The sequence below is a fragment of the Hemitrygon akajei genome, chromosome 5 (genome assembly GCF_048418815.1).
Source record: "Hemitrygon akajei chromosome 5, sHemAka1.3, whole genome shotgun sequence".
In the NCBI taxonomy this organism is placed as follows: domain Eukaryota; kingdom Metazoa; phylum Chordata; class Chondrichthyes; order Myliobatiformes; family Dasyatidae; genus Hemitrygon; species Hemitrygon akajei.
The window spans coordinates 812,412-839,225 of NC_133128.1; the positions used below are offsets into that span (position 1 = coordinate 812,412).

At 43.5% G+C, this 26,814-nt stretch overlaps 1 protein-coding gene across 5 annotated transcripts in view; it reads left to right on the plus strand.

Annotated features, from left to right (window-relative positions):
• The window catches only part of pknox1.1 (pbx/knotted 1 homeobox 1.1), a 228,454-nt gene extending 202,618 nt beyond the window's left edge, over positions 1 to 25,836 (plus strand). For 4 of the 5 annotated variants that reach the window (XM_073044728.1, XM_073044729.1, XM_073044730.1 and 1 more), the window contains 2 exons: positions 4,276 to 4,451; positions 24,164 to 25,836. In XM_073044728.1, coding sequence (XP_072900829.1) covers positions 4,276 to 4,451; positions 24,164 to 24,375 — 388 coding nt within the window. In that variant the 3' untranslated portion in view covers positions 24,376 to 25,836. The remainder of the gene's footprint in view (positions 1 to 4,275; positions 4,452 to 24,163) is intronic. The other variant, XM_073044731.1, reaches the window with a different exon arrangement.
• Positions 25,837 to 26,814: the final 978 nt, after the last annotated feature.

Below are 26,814 nucleotides of genomic sequence, written 5' to 3' on the forward strand. Positions count from 1 at the left end.
TCTGGAATACAAAAGCAGGGATGTAATGTTGAGACTTTATAAGGCACTAGTGAGGCCTTACCTTAAGTATTGTGAACAGTTTTGGGCTCCTCATCAAAGAAAGGATGTGCTTACATTGCAGAGGATTCAGAGGAGGTTCACAAGGATAATTCTGGGAGTGAAAGGGTGATCATGCGAGGAATGTTTGATAGCTCTGCATCTGTACTCACTGGAATTTTGAAAGAGGGAAGATCTCATTAAACCTTTGGAATTTTGAAAGGCCTAGATAGAGTAGATGTGGAAAGGATGTTTTCTATGGTGGGGGAGTCCAGGTTAAGAGGACTCAGCCTGAGGATGGAGGGGTGAACATTTAAGACAGAGATATGGAGAAATTTCTTTAGCCAGAGGGTGGTGAACTTGTGGAATGCTCTGCCACAGGCCAATTCTTTGGGTATATTCAAAGCAGAAGTTGATAGATTCCTGATTCAAGGGATATGATGAGAGGGCAGGTATCACGCACCATGCCATGTTGACTGTCCCTGATCAGTCCCTGTCTATCCAAATGGTGGTGAATTTGTGGAATTTGGTACCACAGGCAGCTGTGAAGGCCAGGTCTTTGGGTGTATTTAAGGCAGAGCTTGATAGATTCTTGATTTGACACAGCATCAAAGATTACGGGGAGAAGGCTGAGGAGGAGAGAAAAGGATAAGCCATGATTAAATGGCGGAGCAAACTTGTTGAGCCAAATGGCCTAATTCTCCTCCAATATCTTATTGGCTTATGGTCAAAACTGTTGACAATACTCCAAGTGTGGCCTGACTAATATCTTATAAAGCTTCAGCATTAACCCCTTGTTTTTATATTCAATTCACCTTGAAATGAATGACAGAAATGCATTTGCCTTCTTTATCACAGACTCAACCTAGGAATAAAGAGGCTTTGAGGAAAGAGAAGCAGAATAAAGGGTGTAAAGGTAGTAAGGTAGAAGGGCTAAAGTGCGTGTACTTCAATGCAAGAAGCATCAGGGACAAAGGTGATGAACTGAGAGCTTGGAATACATACATAGAATTATGATGTAGTGGCCATTACAGAGACTTGGCTGACACCAGGGCAGGAATGGATTCTCAATATTCCTGGATTTCAGTGTTTTAAAAGGGATAGGGGGGAGGGGAGGAGGGGTGGCATTACTGGTCAGGGATACTATTAGAGCTAAAGAAAGGGTGGGTAATGTAGCAGGATCCTCTTTTGAGTCAGTATGGGTGGAAGTCAGGAACAGGAAGGGAGCAGTTACTCTATTGGGAGTATTCTATAGGCCCCCTGGTAGCAGCAGAGATACCAAGGAGCAGATTGGGAGGCAGATTTTGGAACGGTGCAAAAATAACAGGGTTGTTATCATGGGTGACTTTAACTTCCCTAATATTGATTGGCACTTGTTTAGTTCCAAGGGTTTAGATGGGGCAGAGTTTGTCAAGTGTGTCCAGACGGATTCCTATCACAGTATGTTGACAGGCCGACTAGGGGGAATGCCATACTAGATCTAGTATTAGGTAATAAACCGGGTCAGGTCACAGATCTGCCAGTGGGTGAGCATCTGGAGGACAGTGACCACCACTCCCTGGCCTTTAGCATTATCATGGAAAAGGATAGGATCAGATAGGATAGGAATTTTTTTAATTGGGAAAGGGGCAAACTATGAGGCTATAAGGCTAGAACTTGCGGGTGTGAATTGGGATGATGTTTTTGCAGGGAAATGTACTATGTGGTTGATGTTTAGGGATATCTTGCAGGATGTTAGGGATAAATTTGTCCTGGTGAGGAAAATAAAGAATGGTAGGGTGAAGGAACCATGGGTTACAAGTGAGGTGGAAAATCTAGTCAGGTGGAAGAAAGCAGCATACAGGATGTTTAGGAAGCAAAGATCAGATGGGGCTATTGAGGAATATAGGGTAGCAAGAAAGGAGCTTAAGAAGAGGCTGAGGAGAGCAGGAAGGGGGCATGAGAAGGCCTTGGCGAGTAGGGTAAAGGAAAACCCCAAGGCATTCTTAAATTATGTGAAGAACAAAAGGATGACTGGAGTGAAGGTAGGACTGATTAAAGATAAATGTGGGAAGATGTGCCTGGAGACTGTGGAAGTGAGCAAGGTCCTCAACGAATGCTTCTCTTTGGTATTCACCAATGAGAGGGAACTTGATGACGGTGAGGACAATGAATGAGGTTGAAGTTCTGGAGCATGTTGATATTAAGGTAGAGGAGGTGTTGGAGTTGTTAAGATACATTAGGACGGATAAGACCCCGGGGCCTGACAGAATATTCCCCAGGCTGCTCCACGAGGCGAAGGAAGAGATTGCTGAGCCTCTAGCTAGGATCTTTATGTCCTCGTTGTCCACGGGAATGGTACCGGAGGATTGGAGGGAGGCGGATGTTGTCCCCTTGTTCAAAAAAGGAAGTAGGGATAGTCTGGGTAATTATAGATCAATGAGCCTTACGTCTGTGGTGGGAAAGCTGTTGGAAAAGATTCTTAGAGATAGGATCTATGGACATTTAGAGAATCATGGTCTGATCAGGGACAGTCAGCATGGCTTTGTGAAGGGCAGATCGTGTCTAAGAAGCCTGTTAGAGTTCGTTGTGGAGGTGACCAGGCATATAGATGAGGGTAGTGTAGTGGATGTGATCTACATGGATTTTAGTAATGCATTTGATAAGGTTCCACACGGTAGGCTTATTCAGAAAGTCAGAAGGCATGGGATCCAGGGAAGTTTAGCCAGGTGGATTCAGAATTGGCTTGCCTGCAGAAAGCAGAGGGTCATGGTGGAGGGAGTATATTCAGATTGGAGGGTTGTGACTAGTGGTGTCCCACAAGAATCGGTTCTGGGACTCCTACTTTTTTGTGATTTTTATTAACGACCTGGATGTGGGTGTACAGACAACACAAAGGTTGATGGTGTTGTGGATAGTGTAGAGGATTGTCGAAGATTGCAGAGAGACATTGATAGGATGCAGAATTGGGCTAAGAAGTAGCAGATGGAGTTCAACCCGGAGAAGTGTGAGTTGGTACACTTTGGAAGGACAAACTCCAAGGCAGACTACAAAGTAAATGGCAGGATATTTGGTAGTGTGGAGGAGAAGAGGGATCTGGGGGTACATGTTCACAGATCCCTGAAAGTTGCCTCACAGGTAGATAGGGTAGTTAAGAAAGCTTATGGGGTGTTAGCTTTCATAAGTCGAGGGACTGAGTTTAAGAGTTGCGAGGTAATGATGCAGCTCTATAAAACTCGGTTTAGGCCACACTTGGAGTATTGTCAATAGTTTTGTGCCCCATATCTCAGTTATGATGTGTTGTCATTGGAGGGAGTCCAGAGGATGTTCATGAGGATGATTCTGGGAATGAAGGGGTTAACGAGCATTTAGCAGCTTTGGGCCTGTATTGACTGGAATTTAGAAGAATGCAGGGGATCTTATTAAAACCTACCGAATGTTGAAAGGACTAGATAGGGTGGATGTGGAGACGATGTTTCTTATGGTGGCCGTATCCAGAACTAGAGGGCACAGGTGACCTTTTAGAACAGAGGTAAGTAGGATTTTTTTTTAGCCGAAGAGTAGTGAATCTATGAAATGCTCTGCCACAGACTGCAGTGGAGGCCAAGTCCATGGGTATATTTAAGGCGGAAATTGATAGTTTCCTGATCAGTCAGGGCATGATAGGATATGGTGAGAAGGCGGGTGTATGGGGTTGAGTGGCTTCCAGGTTTAGCCATGATGGCATGGTGGAGCAGATTCTGTGAGCTGAATGGCATAACTCTCTTCCTGTGTCTTATGGCCTTTTGGTTAGGGGAGAAGACAAGAGAATGGATTGGGAGGTATAAAAATCAGCCCTAATGAAATGGGAGAGCACACTTGATAAATAAAATGACCTAATTCTGCTCCTTTGTCTTATAGTTTTATGGTCATTTGCTTATCCTTCCAGTGAATGTGGAACATTTTACAGTGAAGGCATTGATACAGAGAAGGCCTTGAGGCTGTACTTGGTGATTCAGTCTCTGAAACATTTAGGAGGCAAAGATAGAAGGATGATGGCATTGAAGGGTTCTGATGACTTTGAGGCTGCTCTTTGTTGTCCAGTCCAAGGATTGAGGGAAATCATTGATGGGTTCTGATAGCCTTGAGGCTTTCTTGATAGTCTAGTATCAGAAATACATAGGAGTCAAGGATCACTGGTACCAATAAGGAATGAGTTTTGCATGAGACCTTCAGCTTCAAGCACCCATTCCTTGCTGAACTCCCTGTGTTTGGCCACAGGTTCATCAATGCTCGAAGGCGGATATTACAACCTATGCTTGATGCCAGTAATCCTGACACTCCACCGAAGGCTAAGAAGATCAAGACACAGAGTCGGCCAGTGCAGCGGTTCTGGCCAGATTCCATTGCATCGGGAGCGGCTCAGCAGCATGTAGCGAGTATTACCGTATCAGACAGTAAGTCAATGACATTCCAGATCAATGATGAGATGCATCCAGTATTACCATATCAGACAATATTAGTGTCAGACAGCAAATTAGTGACATCCAAGATCAGTGTCAATGCAGGCAGTATTACAGTGTCAGACAGTAAGTCAGTGACATCCCAGATCAATATCGAGATGTAGCCAGTGTTACAGTTTCGGACATAGTCAGTGACATCCGGATCAATGTCAAGATTTAGTCAGTATGAGTGTCAGACAGTAAGTCAGTGACATCTTGGATGAATGAGGAGATGTTACCAGTATTACAGTGTCAGACATAGTGACATCACAGATGAGTCCTGCCGAAGGGTTTTGGCCCAAAACGCCAACAGTAAGTTTTTCCATAGAGGCTGCCTAGCTCTTCCTGCATTTTGTGTATGTTTCCCAGATCAGTGTTGAGTTGTAGCTAGTATGAGTGTCAGATATGGTCAGTGACATCCCAGCACAATATAGAGATGTAGCCAGTATTAGAACATAGAAATCTACAGCACATTACAGGCCCTTCACCCACAATGTTGTGCCGACCATGTAACCTAATGTAGAAGCTGCGTAGAGTTACCCTACTATATAAACCTCTATTTTTCCATGTATTTATAAGAGTCTCTTAAAAGACTCTATTGTATCCACCTCCACCACCATCACTGGCAATGCATTCCACACACCCAGCATTCTCTGTGTGAAAAACTTATTTCTGACATCCCCTTTGTACCAACTTCGAAGCACCTTAAAACTATGCCCCCTTGGGTTAGCTATTTCAGCCCTGGGAAAAAGTCTTTGGCAATCCACATGATCAATACCTCTCATCTTCCGCCGCTCCACAGAGAAAAGACCAAGTTCACTCAACCTATTTTCATAAGGCATGCTTAACAACATTGTCAACCTACACAGCAGCTTTGAGTATCCTTATGAATGCATACCATGAGATCTCTCTGATCCTCCACATTCCCAAGAGTCTTACCATTAATATTATATTCTGCCATCATATTTGACCTACCAAAATGAACCACTTCACACATCTAGGTTGAAGTCCATCTGCCACTTCTCAATCCAGTTCTGCATCCTATCGATGGCCTGCTATAACCTTTGACAACTTGACAGACTATCTGCAACACACCCCACTTTTACAAACATAGAAAACCTACAGCACAATACAGGCTCTTCAGCCCACAAAGGTGTGCCGAACATGTCCTTGCTTAGAACTACCTAGACTTACCTACAGCCCTCTATTTTTCTAAGTTCCATGTATCCATCCCGGAGTCTCTTAAAAGACCCTATCATATTCACCTCCACCATCGCCGCCAGCAGCCCATTCCACGCACTCACCACTCTCTGCGTAAAAAAACTTACTCCTAACAACTCCTCTGTACCTACTTCCAAGCACCTTAAAACTATGCCCTCTCGTACCAGACATTTCAAACCAGGGAAAACCATCTGACTATCCACATGATCAATGTCTCTCATTATCTTGTACACCTCTATTAGGTCACCTCTCATCCTCCGTTGCTCCAAGGAGAAAAAGCCACTTCTCAGCCCAGTTTTACATCCTATCGATGTCCGGCTGTAACCTCTGACAGCCCTCCACACTATCCACCACACCCCCAAACTTTGTGTCATCAGCAAGTTTGCAAACACATTCCTCCACTTGCTCATCCAGGTCATTTATAAAAACCATGTAGAGTAGGGGTCCCAGTACAGATCCCTGGTGCACACCACTGGTTACCGGCCTCCATGCAGAGTATGACCCATCTACAACCACTCTTTGCCTTCTGTGTGCAAGGCAGTTCTGGATCTACAAAGCAATGGCCCCTTACTTTCTCAATAAGCCTTGCATGGGGTACCTTATCAAATCCCTTGCTAAAATCCATATACACTACATCTATGACTCGACCTTCATCAATGTGTTTAGTCACATCCTCAAAAAATTCAATAAGGCTCTTAAGGCATGACCTACCCTTTACAAAGCCATGCTGACTATTCCTAATCATATTATGCCTCTCCAAATGTTCGTAAATCCTGCCTCTCAGGATTTTCTCCATCAACTTACCAACCACTGAAATTATAGACTCACTGGTCTGTAATTTCCTGGGCTATCCCTACACCCTTTCTTGAATAAGGGAACAACATCCGCAACCCTCCAATCCTCCGGAATCTCTCTCCTGTTCTCATTGATGATGCAAAGATCATTGCCAGAGGCTCAGCAATCTCCTTCCTCACTTCCCACAGTACCCTGGGGTACATCCCATCCGGTCCTGGTGACTTATCAAACTTGATGCTTTCCAAAAGCTCCAGCACATCCTCTTCCTTAATATCTACATGCTCAAGCTTTTCAGTCTGCTGCAAATCATCTCTACAATCACCAAGATCCTTTTCCGTACTGAATACTGAATCAAAGTATTCATGAAGTACCCCTGCCATCTCCTCCGGTTCCATACACACATTTCCACTGTCACACTTGATTGGTCCTATTCTCTCACATCTTATCCTCTTGCTCTTCACATACTTATAGAATGCCTTGGGGTTTTCCTTGACCCTGTCGCCCAAGGCTGTCTCATGGACCCTTCTGGCTCTCCTAATTTCATTCTTAAGCTTCTTCCTGCTAGCCTTATAATCTTCTAGACCTCTATCATTACCTAGTTTTTTGAACCTTTCGTAAGCTCTTCTTCTTGACTAGATTTACAACAGCCTTTGTACATCACGGTTCCTATACTCTACCATCCTTCCCTGTCTCATTGAAGCGTATCTACACAGAACCCCACGCAAATATTCCCTGAACATTTGCCACATTTCTGTCATACATTTCCCTGAGAACATCTGTTTCCACTTTATTCTTCCAAGTTCCTACCTGATAGCCTCATATTTTCCCTTACTCCAATTTCCCTAACCTATCTGCTCCTGTCCCTCTCCAGTGCTATGGTAAAAGAGATAGAATTGTGATCACTATCTCCAAAATGCTCTTCCACTGAGAGACCTGACACCTGACCAGGTTCATTTCCCAATAGCAGATCAAGTACAGCCTCTCCTCTTGTAGGCTTATCTACATATTGTGTCAAGAAACCTTCCTGAACACACCTAACACCCTCCAGCCCATCTAAACCCCTCACTCTAAGGAGATGCCAATCAATATTTGGGATATTAAAATCTCCCACCACAACAACAAGGATGTTGCCTGGATTGGGGAGCATGCCTCATGAGAATAGGTTGAGTGAACTCAGCCGTTTCTCCTTAGAGTGATGGAGGATAAGAGGTGACATGATAGAGGTGTACAAGATAATGAGAGGCATTGATCGTGTGGATAGTCAGAGACTTTTCCCCGGGCCTGAAATGGCTAGCACGAGAGGGCATAGTTTTAAGGTGCTTGCAAGTAGGTACAGAGGAGATGTTAGGAGTAAGTTTTTTACTCAGAGAGTGGCGAGTGTCTGGACTAGGCTGCTGACGGCGTTGGTACAGTCGGATATGATAGGGTCTGTTAAGAGACTCCTGGATGACTATGTGGAGCTTAGAAAAATAGAGGGCCATGGGTAAAGTCTAGATAGGGACATGTTCGGCACAGCATTGTGAGCCGAAGGGCCTGTATTGTGCTGTATGACTTCAATGTTTCTAACCCTGTTATTATTACTCCTTTCCAGAATCTGTCTCCCTATCTGCTCCTTGATGTCCCTGTTACTATTGGGTGGTCTATAAAAAACACCCAGTAGAGTTATTGACCCATTCCTATTCCTAACTTCCACCCACAGAGACTCCGTAGACAACCCCTTCATGACTTCCTGCTTTCCTGCAGCCATGACACTATCTCTGATCAACAGTGCCATGCCCCCACCTCTTTTGCCTCCCACCTGTCTTTTCTGAACCATCTAAAGCCTGGCACTTGAAGTAGCCATTCCTGCCCTTGCACCATTCGTTCAAGTCTCTGTATGGTCACAACATTATAGCTCCAAGTGCTGATCTACGCTCTAAGCTCATCCACTTTATTCATAATACTCCTTGCATTAAAATAGACACATCTTTGCATCATCAATGGGGACAGGAGAGGTTTCCAAGGATTGGAAGGTTGCGATGTTGTTCCTTTATTCAAGAAAGGGAGTAGAGATATCCCAAGAAATTATAGACCAGTGAGTCTTATCTCAGTGGTTGGTAAGTTGATGGAGAAGATCCCGAGAGGCAGGATATGTGAACATTTGGAGAGGTATAATATGATTAGGAGTAGTCAGCATGGCTTTGTAAAGGGCAGGTCATGCCTTACAAGCCTGATTGTATCTTTTTTGAGGATGTGACTAAACACATTGATGAGGATACTAATTTTACATGTCTTCAATTTGGGTGCTTTCTCAATTATCTTTTTTGTATTATATTATTATTGTATGTTTATTTTTGCACTGTATTAATTTTCTTCATTTTGATTTGGGTTTTTTTTTTCTATCTGTAGCAATGTAGAAAATGCATTAAAAAACTAATAAAAAAATAAACACATTGATAAAGGAAGAGCAGTAGATGTAGTGAATATGGATTACAGCAAGGCATTTGATAAGGTACCGCATGCAAGGCTTATTGAGAAAGTAAGGAGGCATGGGATTCAAGGGGACATTGCTCTGTGGATCCAGAACTGGCTTGCCCACAGAAGGCAAAGAGTGGTTGTAGACAGGTCATATTCTGCATGGAGGTCAGACACCAGTGGAGTGCCTCAGGGATCTGTTCTGGGACCTTTACTCTTTGTGATTTTTATAAATGACCTGGATGGGGAAGTGGAGGGATGGGTTAGTAAATTTGCTGATGACACTAAGGTTGGAGGTCTTGTGGATAGTGTGGAGGGCTGTCAGAGGTTATAGCGGGACATTGATAGGATGCAAAACTGGGCTGATACGTGACAGATCTGAGTTCAACCCAGATAAGTGTGAAGTGATTCATTTTGGCAGGTCAAATATGATGGCAGAATATATTATTAATGGTAAAACTCTTGGCAGTGTGGAGGATCAGAGGGATCTTGGGGTCCAAGTCCATAGGACTCTCAAAGCAGCTGCACAGGTTGACTCTATGGTTAAGAAGGCATATGGTGTATTGGTTTTCATCAATCGTGGAAATGAATTTAGGAGCCGAGAGATAATGTTGCAGCAATATAGGACCCTGGTCAGACCCCACTCAGAGTACTGTGCTCAGTTCTGGTCGCCTCACTACAGGAAGGACGTGGAAGCCATAGAAAGGGTGCAGAGGAGATTTACAAGCATGTTGCCTGGATTGGGGAGCATGCCTTATGAGAATAGGTTGAGTGAGCTTAGCCTTTTCTCCTTGGTGCGAAGGAGGATGAGAGATGACCTGATAGAGGTGTACAAGGTGATGAGAAGCATTGATCATGTGGATAGTCAGAGGTTTTTTCCCAGGGCTGAAATGGTTACCACAAGAGGACACAGGTTTAAGGTGCTTGGGGAGTAGGTACAGAGGAGATGTCAGGGGTAAGTTTTTTACTCAGAGAGTGGTGAATGCATGGAATGGGCTGCCGGCAACAGTGGTGGAAGCAGATACGATAGGGTCTTTTAGGAGGCTTTTAGATAGGTACATGGAGCTTAGTAAAATATAGGGCTATAGGTAAGCCTAGTAGTTTCTAAGGTAGGGACGTGTTTGGCACAACTTTGTGAGCTGAAGGGCCTGTATTGTGCTGTAGGTTTTCTATGTTCTATGCTTCTATGTTTCTATCTCAAACTATTGGACTGAGTGCTACCTTCTCTATCACCTACCTATCCTCCCTTTCGCACTGTCTCCAAGCTTTCTCTATTTGTGAGCCAACCTCCCTTTCCTCTGTCACTTCAGTTTGGTTCCCACCCCCCAGCAATTCTAGTTTAAACTCTCCCCAATAGCCTTTGCAAACCTTCCTGCCAGGATATTGGTCCCCCTGAGATTCAAGTGCAACCTGTCCTTTTTGTACAGGTCACTCCTGTCCCAGAAGAGGTCCCAATGATCCAGAAATCTGAATCCCTGTCCCTTGCTCCTATTCTTCAGCCACACATTTATCATCCATCTCATTCTATTCCTATACTCACTGTCATGTGGCACAGGCAGTAATCTCGAGACATAGGACCTATAGTGGTTGCCTCACTATAGGAAGGACATGGAAACAATAGAAAGGGTGCAGAGGAGATGTACAAGGATGTTGCCTGGATTGGGGAGCATGCCTTATGAGAATAGGTTGAGTGAACTTGGCCTTTTCTCCTTGGAGCAATGAAGGATGAGAGGTGACCTGATAGAGGTGTACAAGATAATGAGAGGCATCGATTCCCCAGGGCTGAAATGGCTAGCACGAGAGGGCATAGTTTTAAGGTGCTTGGAGGTAGGTACAGAGGAGATGTCAGGGGTAAGATTTTTATGCAGAGAGTGGTGAATGCGTGGAATGGGCTGCCAGTGGCGGTGGTGGAGGCGGAAATGATAGGATCTTTTAAGAGACTCCTGGATGGCTACATTGAGCTTCAAAAAATAGAGGGTTGTAGGTAAATCCTAGGTAGTTCTAAGGTAGGAACATGTTTGGCACAGCATTGTGGGCCAAAGGGCCTGTATTATGCTGTATGTTTCCTATTACTACCTTTGAGGTCCTGCTTCTCAACTTCCTTCCTAACTCCCTGTAGTCTGTTTTCAGGACCTCCTTCCTTTTTCTTCCTATGTCATCGGTACCAATATGTACCACGACCTTCTGGCTGTTCTGCTTCCCACTTCAAGTTATCATGGACACAATCAGAAATATCCCAGACCCTGGCACCCGGGAAGCAAACTACCATTTGTGTCATTAGTATACTTACTAACCCACCCTTCTACTTCCCGAATGAGGTCATTTATAAAAATCACAAAAATGAAGGGTCCCAGAACAGATCCATGTGGAATACCACTGGTCACCAAACTCCATGCAGAATGCGAGCCATCTACAACCACACTTTGCCTTCTCTGGGCAAGCTAATTGTGGATCCACAAAACAAGGTCTCCTTGGATCCCATGTCTCCTTACTTTCTGAATGAGCCTTGCATGGGGAATCTTGTCAAATACCTTATTGAAAACACCACATCCACAGCTCTAGTTATTTGTTCATGTCAGACAGAATCAGTTACACCCAGATCAATGTCAAGATGTTGCCAGTATTACAGTGTCAGATATAGTTAGTGACAGCCCACATCAGTGTTGAGATGTAATCAGTATTACAGTAACAGACCATAAGTCATTGATATCTGAGATCAGTGTCAATATTCAGTCGGGGTAACAGTGTCAGATAGTAATTGACATGCCAGATCACTGTCAGGACGTAGCCACTATTACAGTGTCAGACTTAGTGCTATCCTAGATCACTGCCAAGAGGTAGCCAGTACTACAGTATCAGGCAGTGAGTCAGTGACATCCCAGATCAATATCGAGATGTAGCCAGTAGTTCAGTATTCAATAGTAAGTTAGTGGCATCAAAGATCACTGTCAAAATGTAGCTTTTGTTACAGTATTGGGCGGTTAGTCATTGATATCAATGTCGAGATGTAGCCAGTATTGCAGAGTCAGTGACATCCCAGATCAGTGTTGAGATGAAGCCAGTATTACAATGTCAGACAGTGAGTCAGTGGCATCCTAGATGAATGTCTGACTGTAGCCAGTGTTTGTGTCAGACAGTGAGTCAGTGACATCCCAGATGAATATCGAGATGTAGCCAGTATTACAGCATCAGACAGTAAGTCATGGCATCCTAGAGCAATGAAGAGATGCAGCCAGTATTTCAGTGAAGACATTACACCATCCCAGATAAATGTCGAGGTGTATCTAGTATTACACTATCTGACAGTAAATCAGTGACATCCCAGATCAATGTGGAGATGTAGTCAGTATTACGGTATCAGGGAGTAAGTCCATGACATCTGAGATCAATGTGGTAATGTAGCCAGTATTACAAAGTCAGACAGTGAGTTTGTGTTATCCCAGATCAGGATAGGTATGTCCCATGAAGGAAGAAGTTCTCAAATGGCAAGAGTAGGCAATCATGGTTGACAAAGGAAGTTAAGGACTGCATAAAAGCCAAGGAAAGGGCATATAAGGTAGCAAAAGTGAGTGGGAAGTTGGATGATTGGGAAACTTTTAAAATCCAACAAAAGGCAACTAATGAGGGCAGACTAGCCAATGATATAAAGCAGGATACCAAAAAAAAAATTTCAGTTATATAAAGAGTAAAAGGGAGGTGAGAGTTGATGTTGGACCACTGGAAGGTGATGCTGATGAGGTAGTAATGGGGGACAAAGAAATGGCAGATGAACTTAATGGGTACTTCACTGTGGAAGACACTAGCAGTTTGCAAGATGTCTGTGAGTGTCAGGGAGCAGGAGTGAGTGCCATTGCTATTACAAAGGAAAAAGTGCTGGGCAAACTCAAAGCTCTTAATGTGGATAAGTCACCTGGGCCAGGTGGATTACATCCCAGAGTCCTGAGAGAGGTTGCTGAAGAGATAACGGATGCATTGGTATGATCTTTTAAGAATCACTTGATTCTGGCATGTTTCTGGAGGACTGGAAGATTGCAAGTGCCACTCCACTTAGATCTGTTTTCACTAAGGAAGACACAAGCAATCTCCCAGATGTATGGATGGGCCAAGGACATAGGGTAACAGAGGAAATGAAACAGATTGACATTCAGAAGGAAACGGTGATGAGAAGACTGATGGGACTGAAGGCTGACAAATCCCCAGGTCCAGATGGTCTGCACCCTAGGGTACTAAAGGAGGTGGCCCTGGAAATTGCAGATGCATTGGTAATCATTTTCCAATGTTCCTTAGATTCAGGATCAGTTCCTGAGGATTGGAGAATGGCTAATGTTATCCCACTTTTTAAGAAAGGAGGGAGGGAGAAAACAGAGAACTATCGACCTGTCAGCCTGACATCGGTGGTGGGAAAGATGCTAGAGTCCATTATTAAGGATGAAATAGTGGCATATCTAGATAGCAGTGATAGGATTGGGCCGAGCCAGCATGGATTTACCAAGGGTAAATCATGCTTGACTAATCTGTTGGAGTTTTTCGAGGATGTAACCAGGAAGTTAGACGGGGGAGATCCAGTGGATGTAGTGTACCTCGATTTTCAGACGGCATTTGATAAGGTCCCACATAGAAGATTGGTGGGTAAAATCAAAGCTCAGGGCATTGGGGGGAAGGCATTGACATGGATAGAAAACTGGTTGGCAGATAGAAAGCAAAGGGTAGCGGTGAATGGGTGTTTCTCGGAATGGCAGGTGGTGACTAGTGGGGTGCCACAGGGCTCGGTATTGGGACCACAGCTGTTTACCATTTACGTTAACGATTTGGATGAAGGCATAGAAAATAACATCAGCAAATTTGCTGATGATACTAAGCTGGGTGGCAGTGTGACATGTGATGAGGATGTTTGGAGAATTCAGGGTGACTTGGATAGGCTGGGTGAGTGGGCAGATACTTGGCAGATGACGTTTAATGTGAATAAGTGTGAGGTTATCCACTTTGGGAGTAAGAACAGGAAGGCAGATTATTATCTGAACGGTATAGAGTTGGGTAAGGGAGTAATACAAAGAGATCTCGGAGTCCTTGTTCATCAGTCACTGAAGGTGAATGAGCAAATGCAGCAGGCAGTGAAGAAGGCTAATGGAATGTTGGCCTTTATTACAAAGAGAATTGAGTACAAGAGCAAGGAAATCCTCTTGCATTTGTACAGAGCCCTGGTGAGACCACACCTGGAGTATTGTGTACAGTTTTGGTCTCCAGGGTTAAGGAAGGACATCCTGGCTGTAGAGGAAGTGCAGCGTAGATTCACGAGGTTAATTCCTGGGATGTCTGGACTGTCTTACGCAGAGAGGTTAGAGAGACTGGGCTTGTACACGCTGGAATTGAGGAGATTGAGAGGGGATCTGATTGCAACATATAAGATTATTAAGGGATTGGACAAGATAGAGGCAGGAAATATGTTCCAGATGCTGGGAGAGTCCAGTACCAGAGGGCATGATTTGAGAATAAGGGGTAGGTCATTTAGGACAGAGTTAAGGAAAAACTTCTTCTCCCAGAGAGTTGTGGGGGTCTGGAATGCACTGCCTCGGAAGGCAGTGGAGGCCAATTCTCTGGATGCTTTCAAGAAGGAGCTAGATAGGTATCTTATGAATAGGGGAATCAAGGGATATGGGGACAAGGCAGGAACCAGGTATTGATAGGATTTGATCAGCCATGATCTCAAAATGGTGGTGCAGGCTCGAAGGGCCAAATGGTCTACCTCTGCACCTATTGTCTATTGTCTGTTGTCCACTTTTTAAGAAGCGAAGAAGGCAAAAGAAAGAAAATTATAGGGATTGGGAATGTGTGAAGTCTGTTATTAAGGATGAGGTTTCAAGGTACTTGGAGACTAATGACAAAATAAGTCAAAGTCAGCATGGTTTCTGTAAAGGGAAATCTTGCCTGACAAATATGTTAGAGTTCTTCGAGGAAGTAACAAGCAAGGCGGACGGGGAGAGGCAGTGGATGTCATTTATTTAGATCTTCAGAAGGCGAATGATATCGTGTCACACATGAGGCTGCTTAGCAAGCTAAGATCCTGTGATGTTACAGGAAAGGTACTGGCATGGATCGTGGAATGGCTGACAAGCAGGAGGCAGCAAGTGGGAATAAAAGGGGACTTTTCTGGTTGGCTGCCGGTGACTAGTTGTGTTCCTTAGGGATCAGTATTGGGACTGCTGCTTTTCACAGTGTCTTTCAGTGATTTAGATAATGCAATTGATGGCTTAATGGCAAAGGTTGCTGATGATATGAAGATCGGTGGAGGGGCAGGTTGTGCTAAGGAAGAAATGCAATTGGAGCAGGACTTGGAGAAATTGGAAAATGGGCAAAAAAGTGGCAGATGGACTACAGTGTTGGGAAATGTATGATAATGCCTTTTGGTAAAAGGAATTATAGTGCGGACTATTACCTAAATGGGAAGAAGATTGAAACATCAGAGGAACAGCAGGACTTAGGGGTCCTCTTGCAAATCTCCCAGAAGTTTAATTTACAGGTTGAGTCTGTGGTAAAGAAGACAAATGCAATGTTGGCATTTACTTCAAGGGGAACAGAATATAAAAGCAAGGAGATAATGCTGAGCCTTTATAAGACACTAGTCAGGCTGCACTTGGGGTATTGTCAACAGATTTGTGCCCCATATATCAGAAGGGATGTGTTGTCATTGGAGAGAGTCTAGAAAAGGTTCACAGGGATGATTCTGGGAATGAAGGGGTTAACATATGATGAGCGTTCGGCAGCTTTGGGCCTGTACTCACTGGAATTTAGAAGATTGCATGGGATCTCATTGAAACCTACGGAATGTTTAAAGGACTAGATAGGGTGAATGTGGAGAAGTTGTTTCTTATGGCGGGGATATCCAGAACTAGAGGGTACAGCCTCAAAAATGAGAGGCGACCCTTTTTTAACAGAGGTAATAAGGAATCTTTTTAGCCAGAGAGTGGTAAATCTGTGGAATGCTCTACCACAAACTGCGCGATGGAGGCCAAGTCCATGAATATATTTAAGGAGGAAGTTAATCATTTCCTGATTGCTCCAGGGCATCTAAGGATATGGTGAGAAGATAGTTATATGGATTTGAGTAGGATCTTGGATCAGCCATGATGGAATGACGGAGCACACTCGATGGGCTGAATGGCCTAATTCTGCTCCAATGTCTTATGGTCTTATGATCAATGTTGAGATGTAGCCAGTATTATAGTATCAGACAGTAAGTCATTGACCTCCCAGATCAACATCCAGATTTAGCCAGAATGAGTGTCAGACATAGTCAATGATATCACAGATCAGTGTCAAGATGGAGCCAGTATTACAGTGTCAGACAGCAAGTCTGACACAGTTATTTAATTATTTATGGTTTTATATTGCTTTATTTCTACACTATTCTTGGTTGGCACGGCTGTAACAAAACCCAATTTCCCTTGGGATCAATAAAGTATGTCTGTCTGTCTGTAAGTCAGTGACATCCCGGATCAATACTGAGATGGAGCCAGTTTTACAGCATCAGACACTATGTCATTGGCATCCTAGATCTATGTCGAGATGTAGCCGGTATTAGAGTCAGACAGTAATTCATCGACATCCTAGATAAATCTCAAGATGTAGCCAGTACTACAGTGTCAAGATAGTAAGTGATTGACATTGCAAATCAATGTCGAGAAGAAACCAGTATTACCATGTTAAACAGTAACTCAATGACATCCCAGATCATTGTCAAGATGTTGCCAGTATCAGTGTCAGACAGTAAGTACATGACATTCCAGGTCAATATCAAGATAAAGCCAGTGTTACAGTGTCAGACAGTGAGTCAGTGACATACCAGATCGATATCGAGATGTAGCTAGTGTTGGTGTCAGACAGTAAGTCAGAAGTTAGTGACATCTGAGATCATTGTCAACACAAAGCCAGTATTACAATGTCATAGAGTAATTCAGTGAGATCCCAGATTAATGTTGAGATGTGTCCAGTATTAGTGTCAGACATAGTCAATGACATCCCAGACCAGTGTCGAGATGTCACCAGTATTACAGTGTCAGACAGTACGTCCATGACATCCCAGATCAACATCAAGATGGAGCCAGTGTTAGTGTCATGCAGTAAGTCAGAAGTCAGTGACATGCAAGTTCAATGTCGAGATGCCGTGGTACATATTGGTACCAATAACATGGGTAGAAAAAGGGTGGAGGTCCTGAAAGCAGAATACAGGGAGTTGAGAAGCAGGACCTCAAAGGTAGTAACCTCGGGATTTCTGCCTGTGCCATGCGACAGTGAGTATAGGAATAGAGTAAGGTGGAGGATAAATGCGTGGCTGAGGGATTGGAGAAGGGGGCAGGGATTCAGATTTTTGGATCATTGGGACCTCTTCTGGGGCAGGTGTGATCTGTAAAAACGGACGGGTTGCACTTGAATCTAAGAGGGACCAAAATCCTGGTGGGGAGGTTTGCTAATACTATTGGAGAGGGTTTAAACTAGATTTGCAGGGGAGTGGGAACCGAAGTGAAGAGGCAGAGGACAGGCAGGTTGGAGCACAAGTAAAGACAGCTTATAGGGAAGTATAGGCAGATGCTAGAGCAAAGATGCACTCAGCCTGATGGTTTGAAATGTGTCTATTTTAATGCAAGGACTACCATAAACAAGGGGGATGAACTTAGAGCGTGGATCAATACATGGAACTGTGATGTTGTGGCCATTACAGAGACTTGGATGTCTCAGGAGCAGGAATGGCTGCTGAGTGTGCCAGTCTTCAGGTGTTTCAGAAAGGACAGGGAGGGAGGCAAAAGAGGTGGGGGTGTGGCATTGCTAATCAGAGATAGTGTCACAGCTGCAGCAAAGGTGGAAGTCATGGAGGGATTGTCTGCTGAGTCAGTGTGGGTGTAAGTCAGAAACAGGAAAGGGGCAATAACTCTACTGGGTGTTTTTTTATTGACCCCCCCTCCCCTAATAGTAACAGGGATATCGAGGAGCAGATAGGGAGGCAGATTCTGGAACGGTGCAAAAATAATAGGGTTGTTGTGATGGGAGATTTTAACTTTCCTAATATTGATTGGCATCTCCTTAGAGCAATGGGCTTAGATGGAGTGGAGTTTGTTAGATGTGTTCAGGAAGGTGTCCTGACACAATATGTAGATAAGCCAACTAGGGGAGAGGCTGTACTTGATCTGGTATTGGGAAATGAACCTGGTCAGGTGTCAGTTCTCTCAAAGGGAGAGCATTTTGGAGGTAGTGACCGCACTCTATCTCCTTCTCCATAGCACTGGAGAGGAATAGGAGCAGACAATATGGGAAAACATTTAATTGGGGTAGGGGGAACTATGATGCTATTAGGCAGGAACTTGGGAGCAGATGTTCTCAGGGAAATGCAGTGTAGAAATATGGCGAGTTCTGCATAGGTATCTTCCATTGAGGCAGGAAAAGGATGGTAGAGTTAAAGAACCATGGTGTACAAAGGATGTAGAAGATCTTAGTTAAGAAGAAAAGAAAAGCTTGTGTAAGGTTCAAAAAGCCGGATACAGTTAGAGCTCTAGAAAATTACAAGATTGCTAGGAAGGAGCTTAATGCTTTTGCTTTAAGTTAGATAGGTCACCAGGACCAGATGAAGTATACCCCCAGGCTACTGTGGGAAGTGAGGGAGGAGATTGCTGAGCTTCTGGTGATGATCTTCGCATCATCAATAGGGATGGGAGAAGTACCAGAGGATTGGAAGGTTGCAAAAATTGTTGCCTTGTTCAAGAAAGGGAGTAGAGATGACCCAGGAAATTATAGACCAGTGAATCTGAATTCAGTGGTGAGCAAGTTGTTGGAGAAGATTAGTGATATCTTAGATCAATGTAAAGATGTAGCCACCATTTGAGTGTCAGACAGTGAGTCAGTAGCATCCCAGAGCAAGACGTAGACTGTATTACAGTATAAGACAGTAAGTCAGTGACAAACGATGAATGTCGAGATATAGCCAGTATTACGCTGTCAGATAGTAAGTCAGAGACATCTCAGATCAACGTCGACATCATAAGACATTGGAGCAGAATTAGGCCATTCAGCCCATCAAGTCCACTCAACCAATTCATCATGGCTAACTTCGGATCCCATTCAGTCCCATACACTTGCACTCTCACTGCAGTCTGTGGTAGAGTTTTCCACAGATTCACCAGTCTGCTAAAAAAAAATCCTCTGTACTTCTGTTCTAAAAGGCAGTACTCAATTTTGAGGCTATGCGCTCTGGTTTGGGATGCTCCCACCAGAGTAAGCTTCCTCTCCACATCCATATTATCTATTCCTTTCAACATTTGGTAGGTTTCAATGAGATCCAGCACATTCATCTAAATTCCATTGAGGATAGGCCCAAAGCTGCCAACCCCTTCATTCCCGGAATCATCCTTGTGAACCTCCTCTGGACTCTCCAATCACAAAACATCCTTTCTGAAATAAGGGGCCCAAAATTGTTGACAATACTCCCAGTATGGTCTGACTTTTGCCTTGTAAAGCTTCAACATTATCTCCTTGTTTTTACATTCCATTCCACCAAATACAATCCCAATATTGTATTTGCCTTGTTTATCACAGACTCAACCTATGAATAAAACTTCTGGGTGTCTTACACAAGGACTTCTAAGTCCCTTTGCACCTCTGATTTTTGAACCTTCTCACCATTTAGATAATAGTCTGCACTATTCTTCCTTTTACCAAAATGCATTATCATACATTTCCCAACACTGTATTCCATCGGCCACTTTTTTTGTCCATTCTTCCAATTTGTCTAAGTCCTGCTGTGACCACATTGCTTCCTCAGCACTACCTACCCTTCCACCTATCTTCGTATCATCTGCAAACTTTGCCACAAAGCTATCAATTCCATTATCCAAATCACTAATAAACAATGTGAAAAGTAGCAGTCCCAATACTGATCCCTGAGGAACACCACTGGTCACTGGCAGCCAACCAGAAAAGGTCCCTTTTATTCCCACTCACTGCCTTCTGCCTGTCAGCCATTCCTCCAACTATGGCAGTATCTTTCCTGTAACACCATAGGATTTTATCCTATTAAGCAGCCTCATGTGTGGCATCTTATCAAATGCCTTCTGAAAATCCAAGTAAATGAAATCCACTACCTCACCTTTGTTCTCTCTGTATATTAATTCCTTGAAGAACTCTAACAGATTTGTCAGGCAAGATTTCCCTTTGCAGAAGCCATGCTGACTTTCACTTATTTAATCATTAGTCTCCAAGTTCCTCAAAACCACATCGTTAATAATGGAGTCCAACACTTTCCCAATCACTGAGGTAGAAAACATAGAAAAACCTACAGAACAATACATGCCTTTAGCCCACAAAGCTGTGCTGAACATGTCCTTACCTTAGAACTACCTAGCTTACCTGTAGCCCTCAATTTTTCTAAGCTTCATGTATCTATCCAGGAGTCTCTTGAAAGACCCTATCGTTTCCACGTCTTCTGCCGCCACCGGCAGCCCTTTCCACACATTCACCATTCTCTGCGTAAAAAAACTTATCCCTGACATCTCCTCTGTACCTACTTCCAAGCACCTTAAAACTGTGCCCTCTCGTGCTAGCCATTTCAGTCCTGAGAAAAAGCCTCCGACTATTCACATGATCAATCCCTCTCATTATCTTGTACACCTCTATCAGGTCACCTCTCATCCTTGGTCGCTCCAAGGAGAAAAGGCCGAATTCACTCAACCTATTCTCATAGGGCATGCTCCCCAATCCAGGCAACATGCTTGTAAATCGCCTCTGCACCTTTTCAATGGTTTCCACGTCCTTCCTGTAGTGAGGTGACCAGAATTGAGCACAGTACTTCAAGCGGGGTCTGACCAGGGTCCTATATAACTGCATCATTACCTTTCGATAATAAACTCAATCCCACAATTGATGAAGGCCAATGCGCCGTATGCCTTAACCACAGAGTCAACCTGCATTGCAGCTTTGAGTGTCCTTTGGACTTGGGCCCCAAGATCCCTCTGATCCTCCACACTGCCAAGAGTCTTGCCATTAATGCTATATTCTGCCATCATATTTGACCTACCAAAATGAACCACCTCACACTTAACCTGGGTTGAACTCCATCTGCCACTTCTCAGCCCAGTTTTGCATCCTATCAATGTCCTCTGACAGCCCTCCACACAATCCACAACACCCCCAACCTTTGTGTCATCAGAAAATTTACTAACCCATCCCTCCACTTCCTCATCCAGGTCATTTATAAGAAGGGTCCCAGAAGAGATCCCTGAGGCACACTACTGGTCACCGGCCTTCATGCAGAATATGACCACTGTACAACCACACTTTGCCTTCTGTGGGCAAGCCAGTTCTGGATCCACAAAGCAATGTCCCCTTAGATCCCATGCTTCCTTACTTTCTCAATAAGCCTTGCATAGAGTACCTTATCAAATGCCTTGCTAAAATCCATATACACTACATCTATGACTTGACCTTCATCAATGTGTTTAGTCACATCCTCAAAAAATTCAATCAGGCTCGTAAGGCACGACCTGCCTTTCACAAAGCCATGCTGACTATTCCTAATCAAATTATGCCTCTCCAAATGTTCGTTAATCCTGCCTCTCAGGATTTTCTCCATCAACTTACCAACCACTGAAATTATAGACTCACTGGTCTGTAATTTTCTGGGCTATCCCTACTCCCTTTCTTGAATAAGGGAACAACATCCGCAACCTTCCAGTCCTCCTGAACCTCTCCAGTCCTCATTGATGATGCAAAGATTATTGCCGGAGGCTCAGCCATCTCCTGTTTCACTTCCCATAGTACCCTGAGGTACATCCCGTCCGGTCCCAGTGACTTATCCAACTTGATGCTTTCCAAAAGCTCCAGCATATCCTCTTCCTTACATCTTCTTCCTTTCTACATGCTGAAGCTTTTCAGTCCGCTGTAAGTCATCCCTACAATCACCAACATCCTTTTTCTTAGTGAATACTGAAGCAAAGTATTCATAAAGTACCTTTTCCATCTCCTCCAGTTCAATATACACTTTTCCACTGTCACACTTGATTCTCTTATGTCTTATCCTTGTGAGGTGAGGCTAACTGGCCTATAATTTCCTTCCTTTTTTTTGCCTTCCTCCCTTCTTAAAGAGCGGAGTGACATTTGCAATCTTCCAGTCTTCTGGGATCATGCCAGAATCAAGCGATTCTTGAAAGATCATGACCAATATATCCATTATCTCTTCTGCAACCTCATTCAGGACTGTGAGATGCAGTCCATCTGATCCAGGTGACTTATCCATCCTAAGACCTTTGAGTTTGCCTAGCACTTTATCCTTTACAATGACAATAGCACTCATTACTGCTCCTTGACACTCACGGACCTCTGGCACACTGCTAGTGCCTTCTACAGTGAAGGGAAATGCAAAGTACCCATTAAGCTCATTTGCCATTTCTTTGTTCCCCATTACTGCCTCATCAGCATCATTTTCCAGTGGTCCAATGTCAATTCTCACCTCGCTTTTACTCTTAATATAACTGAAAAATACTTTTGTATCTTGCTTTATATTATTGGTTAATTTATCCTCATATTTCATCTTTTCCCTTATAGATTTTTTAGTTGTCTTTTGTTGGATTTTAAAAGCTCCACAACCATCCAACTTACCTTGTCAGCCGCAGTTGCCTACCCCAGCTATTTGTGAACTTCTTCCTCTATGGGACATATCTATGCTCGTTCTGTGAACTATTCCCAGAAACTTCAGCCATCTCTGCTCTGCCGTCACCCCTGCCAGTATCCTCCTCCAATCCACCTGGGCAAGCTTCTCTCTCATGCCTCTGAAATTCCCCTTATTCTATTGTGATACTGATACATATGAGTTTTGCTTCTCCCTCTCAAATTGAAGTATAAATTTAGTCATATTATGATCATTGTGTCCTAAGGGTTCATTTATATCAAGATCCCTAATAAGATCTGGGTTATTACACAACACCCAATCTAAGATGGCCTTTCCCTGAGTAGTATCTCACAAGCTGCATCCAACAAATTCCCTCTCTTGTGATATGACACCAACCTGATTTTCCCAATCCCCTTGCATATCGAAGTCCTCCATTACAATTGAGTCATTACCCTTATTACATGCCTTTTCCAGCTCCCTTTGTAATCTCAACCCCACATGTTGGCTACTATTTGGAGGCCTATATATGATTTTCATAATTTTTTTTCTACCCTTGCAGTTTCGTAACTCAAGCCACAAAGATTCAAAATTTTCTAACTCTACGTCACCTCTTTGTAAAGATGTAATTCCATCTCTTACTAACAGAGCCACACTACCGCCTATGCCCTCCTGCCTGTCCTTTCGATACAAGGTATATCCTCGAATATATTAATAACATTAACCCCCAACTATGGCTTTCTTTCAGTCACTTCAGTGATACCCACAATGTCATACCATTCAATCTCTAATTGTGCCATCATGAGTTCATGCACCTTATTCCAAATTTCATGCACATTTAAATACAGCACCTTCAGGTCTTGCATTCCTTGCCTTTTTGAATGTTGACACTGTGGTACAGTTTAATTCTTTGCTCTGTCTGCATTTGTATCCAATCATTAGCTTGTCCTTCCTTACGTTCTTATTACATCCATCATCTTCTTGTAAACCTGCTGGCTCATCCTTGGCTCTATCATACTGGTTCCCATCCCCCTGCCATATTAGTTTAAACCACTCCCAACAGCTCTAGTAACCTGCCCCCAAGAATATTGGTCTCCCTCAGATTCAAGTGCATCCCAGGAGAAGGGACTGTCCTCCATTGTGTGCATGTGGACACAGTTCAGGGGAAGGAAATGAACTTGAGTACTGTTGAGGAATGGGATATGGCTCAGTGAGAGGAGCAGGACCCCAGTTCGTTGGGGAAACTGGACTCTTGATTCAGTAGGACAGGCAAGAAAGATCAAAAAGGGAATGCTACAATTCGAGTAGGGGTGGGGATGCTGGACTGCTTTTCTTTCCATCTTGGAGATCAGAGGGAACTGAAACCAAATGTGTGCCCTAACTAAACTAGTCCAACTGTTGAACAGGGTCAGGCCTAGGATCTTTGGCCCAGTGTGGTATTTTTAACCAGAGATTATTGGAGTTTCTTCCTGATAAACCCCACAATTCCCACTCAAAACCAATACTTTCTCTTCTTCACTGAGGAACTGAGTGTTCCTTTATCCTCCTGCAGGTGCAATGGTCTCAATATCAAGTCCAGTGAACGTGAATGTGGACAGTCTGCAGTCTTTATCTTCTGATGGAGCAACTCTGGCTGTACAGCAGGTGATGATGGCTGGACAGAGCGGAGAGGATTCTGGTAACAGTGTTGAAGAGGATGACAGTGATCTCTCTACAACAAACATAACTGTCCTGGCCTTAGAAAACAGTGACTCACTGCAATAAGCACAAGTTGGAAACAACGTGAAAGACATGGGAAGCACTCTGACCAGACATTTATATTCTTTGCACTCACAGTGCATTTTATTTCTGATCTATTTTATACATTGGTAGGAGAGCACACTTTTCTATCTCACCTTGTATTGAATGAATGAGGCTTGATTACTCTCACATTGAACTAACTGCTTTAATTTGAGAAGATGGGAACATTTATCGATTGACGTTCAGATTCAGGCTGAAGGTTACAACTTTGCCTTCGTTCATTCATTCAGAAATAACTGGCTGTAATTGATAGGTGATTTGCAGAAATTCAGCATAACTGCTCAACAAACAAGAAGAAATTATTGGATCAAATCCTGCTTTGGTTTATAGTTAATGAATTCTATTGTAAAAAAAACATTTTGTAGACAGTGCCCCATGTACTTTGTACTAACTTTGGAGGGCATGGGTCTCTGAACAGAATGGAGCCCTATTTGAGGTGAGCACCAGACACAGGAAGGTAGTATTTGAAGATAGTGGTGAGCACGGAGTCAGGGAGGTGTATCACTGGCCAGAAGCTGGTGCTGAGTAGTATGCCCACATTACATAATCATCATGGGCAATTTCTTCCTGTATCCTTGCACCAGAGTTAGGGTTAGAGTACAGGACTGGATTGAACAGTCACTCGATTTCAGTCTGTTTCTTTACTCGTGCAACTCTCACTGAAGTGAAAACCCATAACTACATGTCATTTCCCCCTTTTATGTTTATTGCTGGAGCCTCTATCATCCCCACAGCTAGTTAGTGAAGGGGAAAGAAGAGCAGGCTCTGTGCTGATGATGGAACTATGATATCATACTGTGGCACCACCATGGGAACAGTGTCCTAGGTGCCAGAACCAGTCCTGTGTGCAGGAAGATTACAAACAAGTGTATCGCCTGTTGGATATATGCTGTGCATCATCACCGGCAGAACCAGTGTGAGAGATCAGCCTCTCAGCTATGGTCTGTTCACTCTTTTCTGCTCACTTCATTTTCAGTTGTTTATTTGACCGACTTTGTTGAGATTCTTTGTGCCATTAATACAAATAACATAAGCTTTATATATTTTAAGTATTTTAAGAATAAGTGCCGTAGCTCTGCAGTGAATATGGGTGCTAATCAGTTCCTTGCTCCTTAGGGAATTATTCATACACTCCTTCCCATCCCTCCTCAGTCTGCAACTTCCTGGCATTGGCTGTTCTTCCTATGAGCCAAGACAGATGAAGCTGTGAGGCAGCTTGTTTCCTCAGAACTGGGTCGAGCTCAGGATTAGGAACTCTCACTGCAACCCCATGAGAGTCAGCTAGAGATAGAGTGAGCATTTCATATCACCACACTCACCCACTGAGTTAGGAGGAGCGTCGTTTACTTCATTATTATTTGTCTCATTTATAAACTGAAGAGAAGCATCATACTAGATTTAAATTATATTCTTGTTACAATGCTATCAGTGGTCTACTGTGTTCATTGATCAATAATGGTTAAATGTGTGTGTTCACTGCTTCCCTGGACCAGGTGTGCTTCATAATTCATTCATTCAAAAGATAGTCTTGATCAGCATCCACGGTAACCCCACAGAGTAAGTGATTGCAAAGCCTTTCTCAGAGAGACCTTCACGTTGTGGGTGTGCATATATGTGCATTCACAGTTCTAACAAGTGTGTGTTCATTGTAAGCATCTCTGAATTGGTTGCTCCATTATTCCTCAAGGTAAAAGCAGCAGTTACAAAAGAACCTAGAAGCAGAATTCCAGCAAAAAAAAACTGTGACCTAAAGAAGAGCTAGTTGATGGAGAGAGTACAGGAGGGTCACCTGTACCAGATGAACTACACCTCAGGGTTCTAAAGAAGTGGCTGAAGAGATTGTGGAGGCATTAATAATGTTTAATAATGAGGAATGGGAAATTGTAAGTGTCACTCCACTCTTCAAAAAGGGAAAAAGGCTGAAGAATGGAAATTATAGGCCAGTTAGTCTGACCTCAGTGGTTGGGAAGACATTGGAATCAGTTGTTAAGGATGAGGTCTCAGGGTACTTGGAGGCACACGATAAAATAAGCCAAAGTCAACATAGTTTCATTAAGGGAAAATCTGTTGGAATTCTTTGAGAAAATAACAGGCAGGATAGACAAAGAAGAATCAGTTGGATTTTCATAAGGCCACACATGAGTCTGCTTAGCAAGATAAGAGCCCATGGTGTTACAGGAAAGATATGAGCATTGGCTGATTGGCAGGAGGCAAACAGTGGGAATAAAGGGAGCCTTTTCTGATTGGCTGCCGGTGACTAGTGCTGTTTCGCAGGGTTCCGTATTGGGGCTGCTTCTTTTTATATTATATATCAATGATTTGGATGACGGAATTGATGGCTTTGTGGCCACATTTGCAGATAATATGAAGATCGGTGGAGGGTCAGGTCATTTTGAGGAAGCA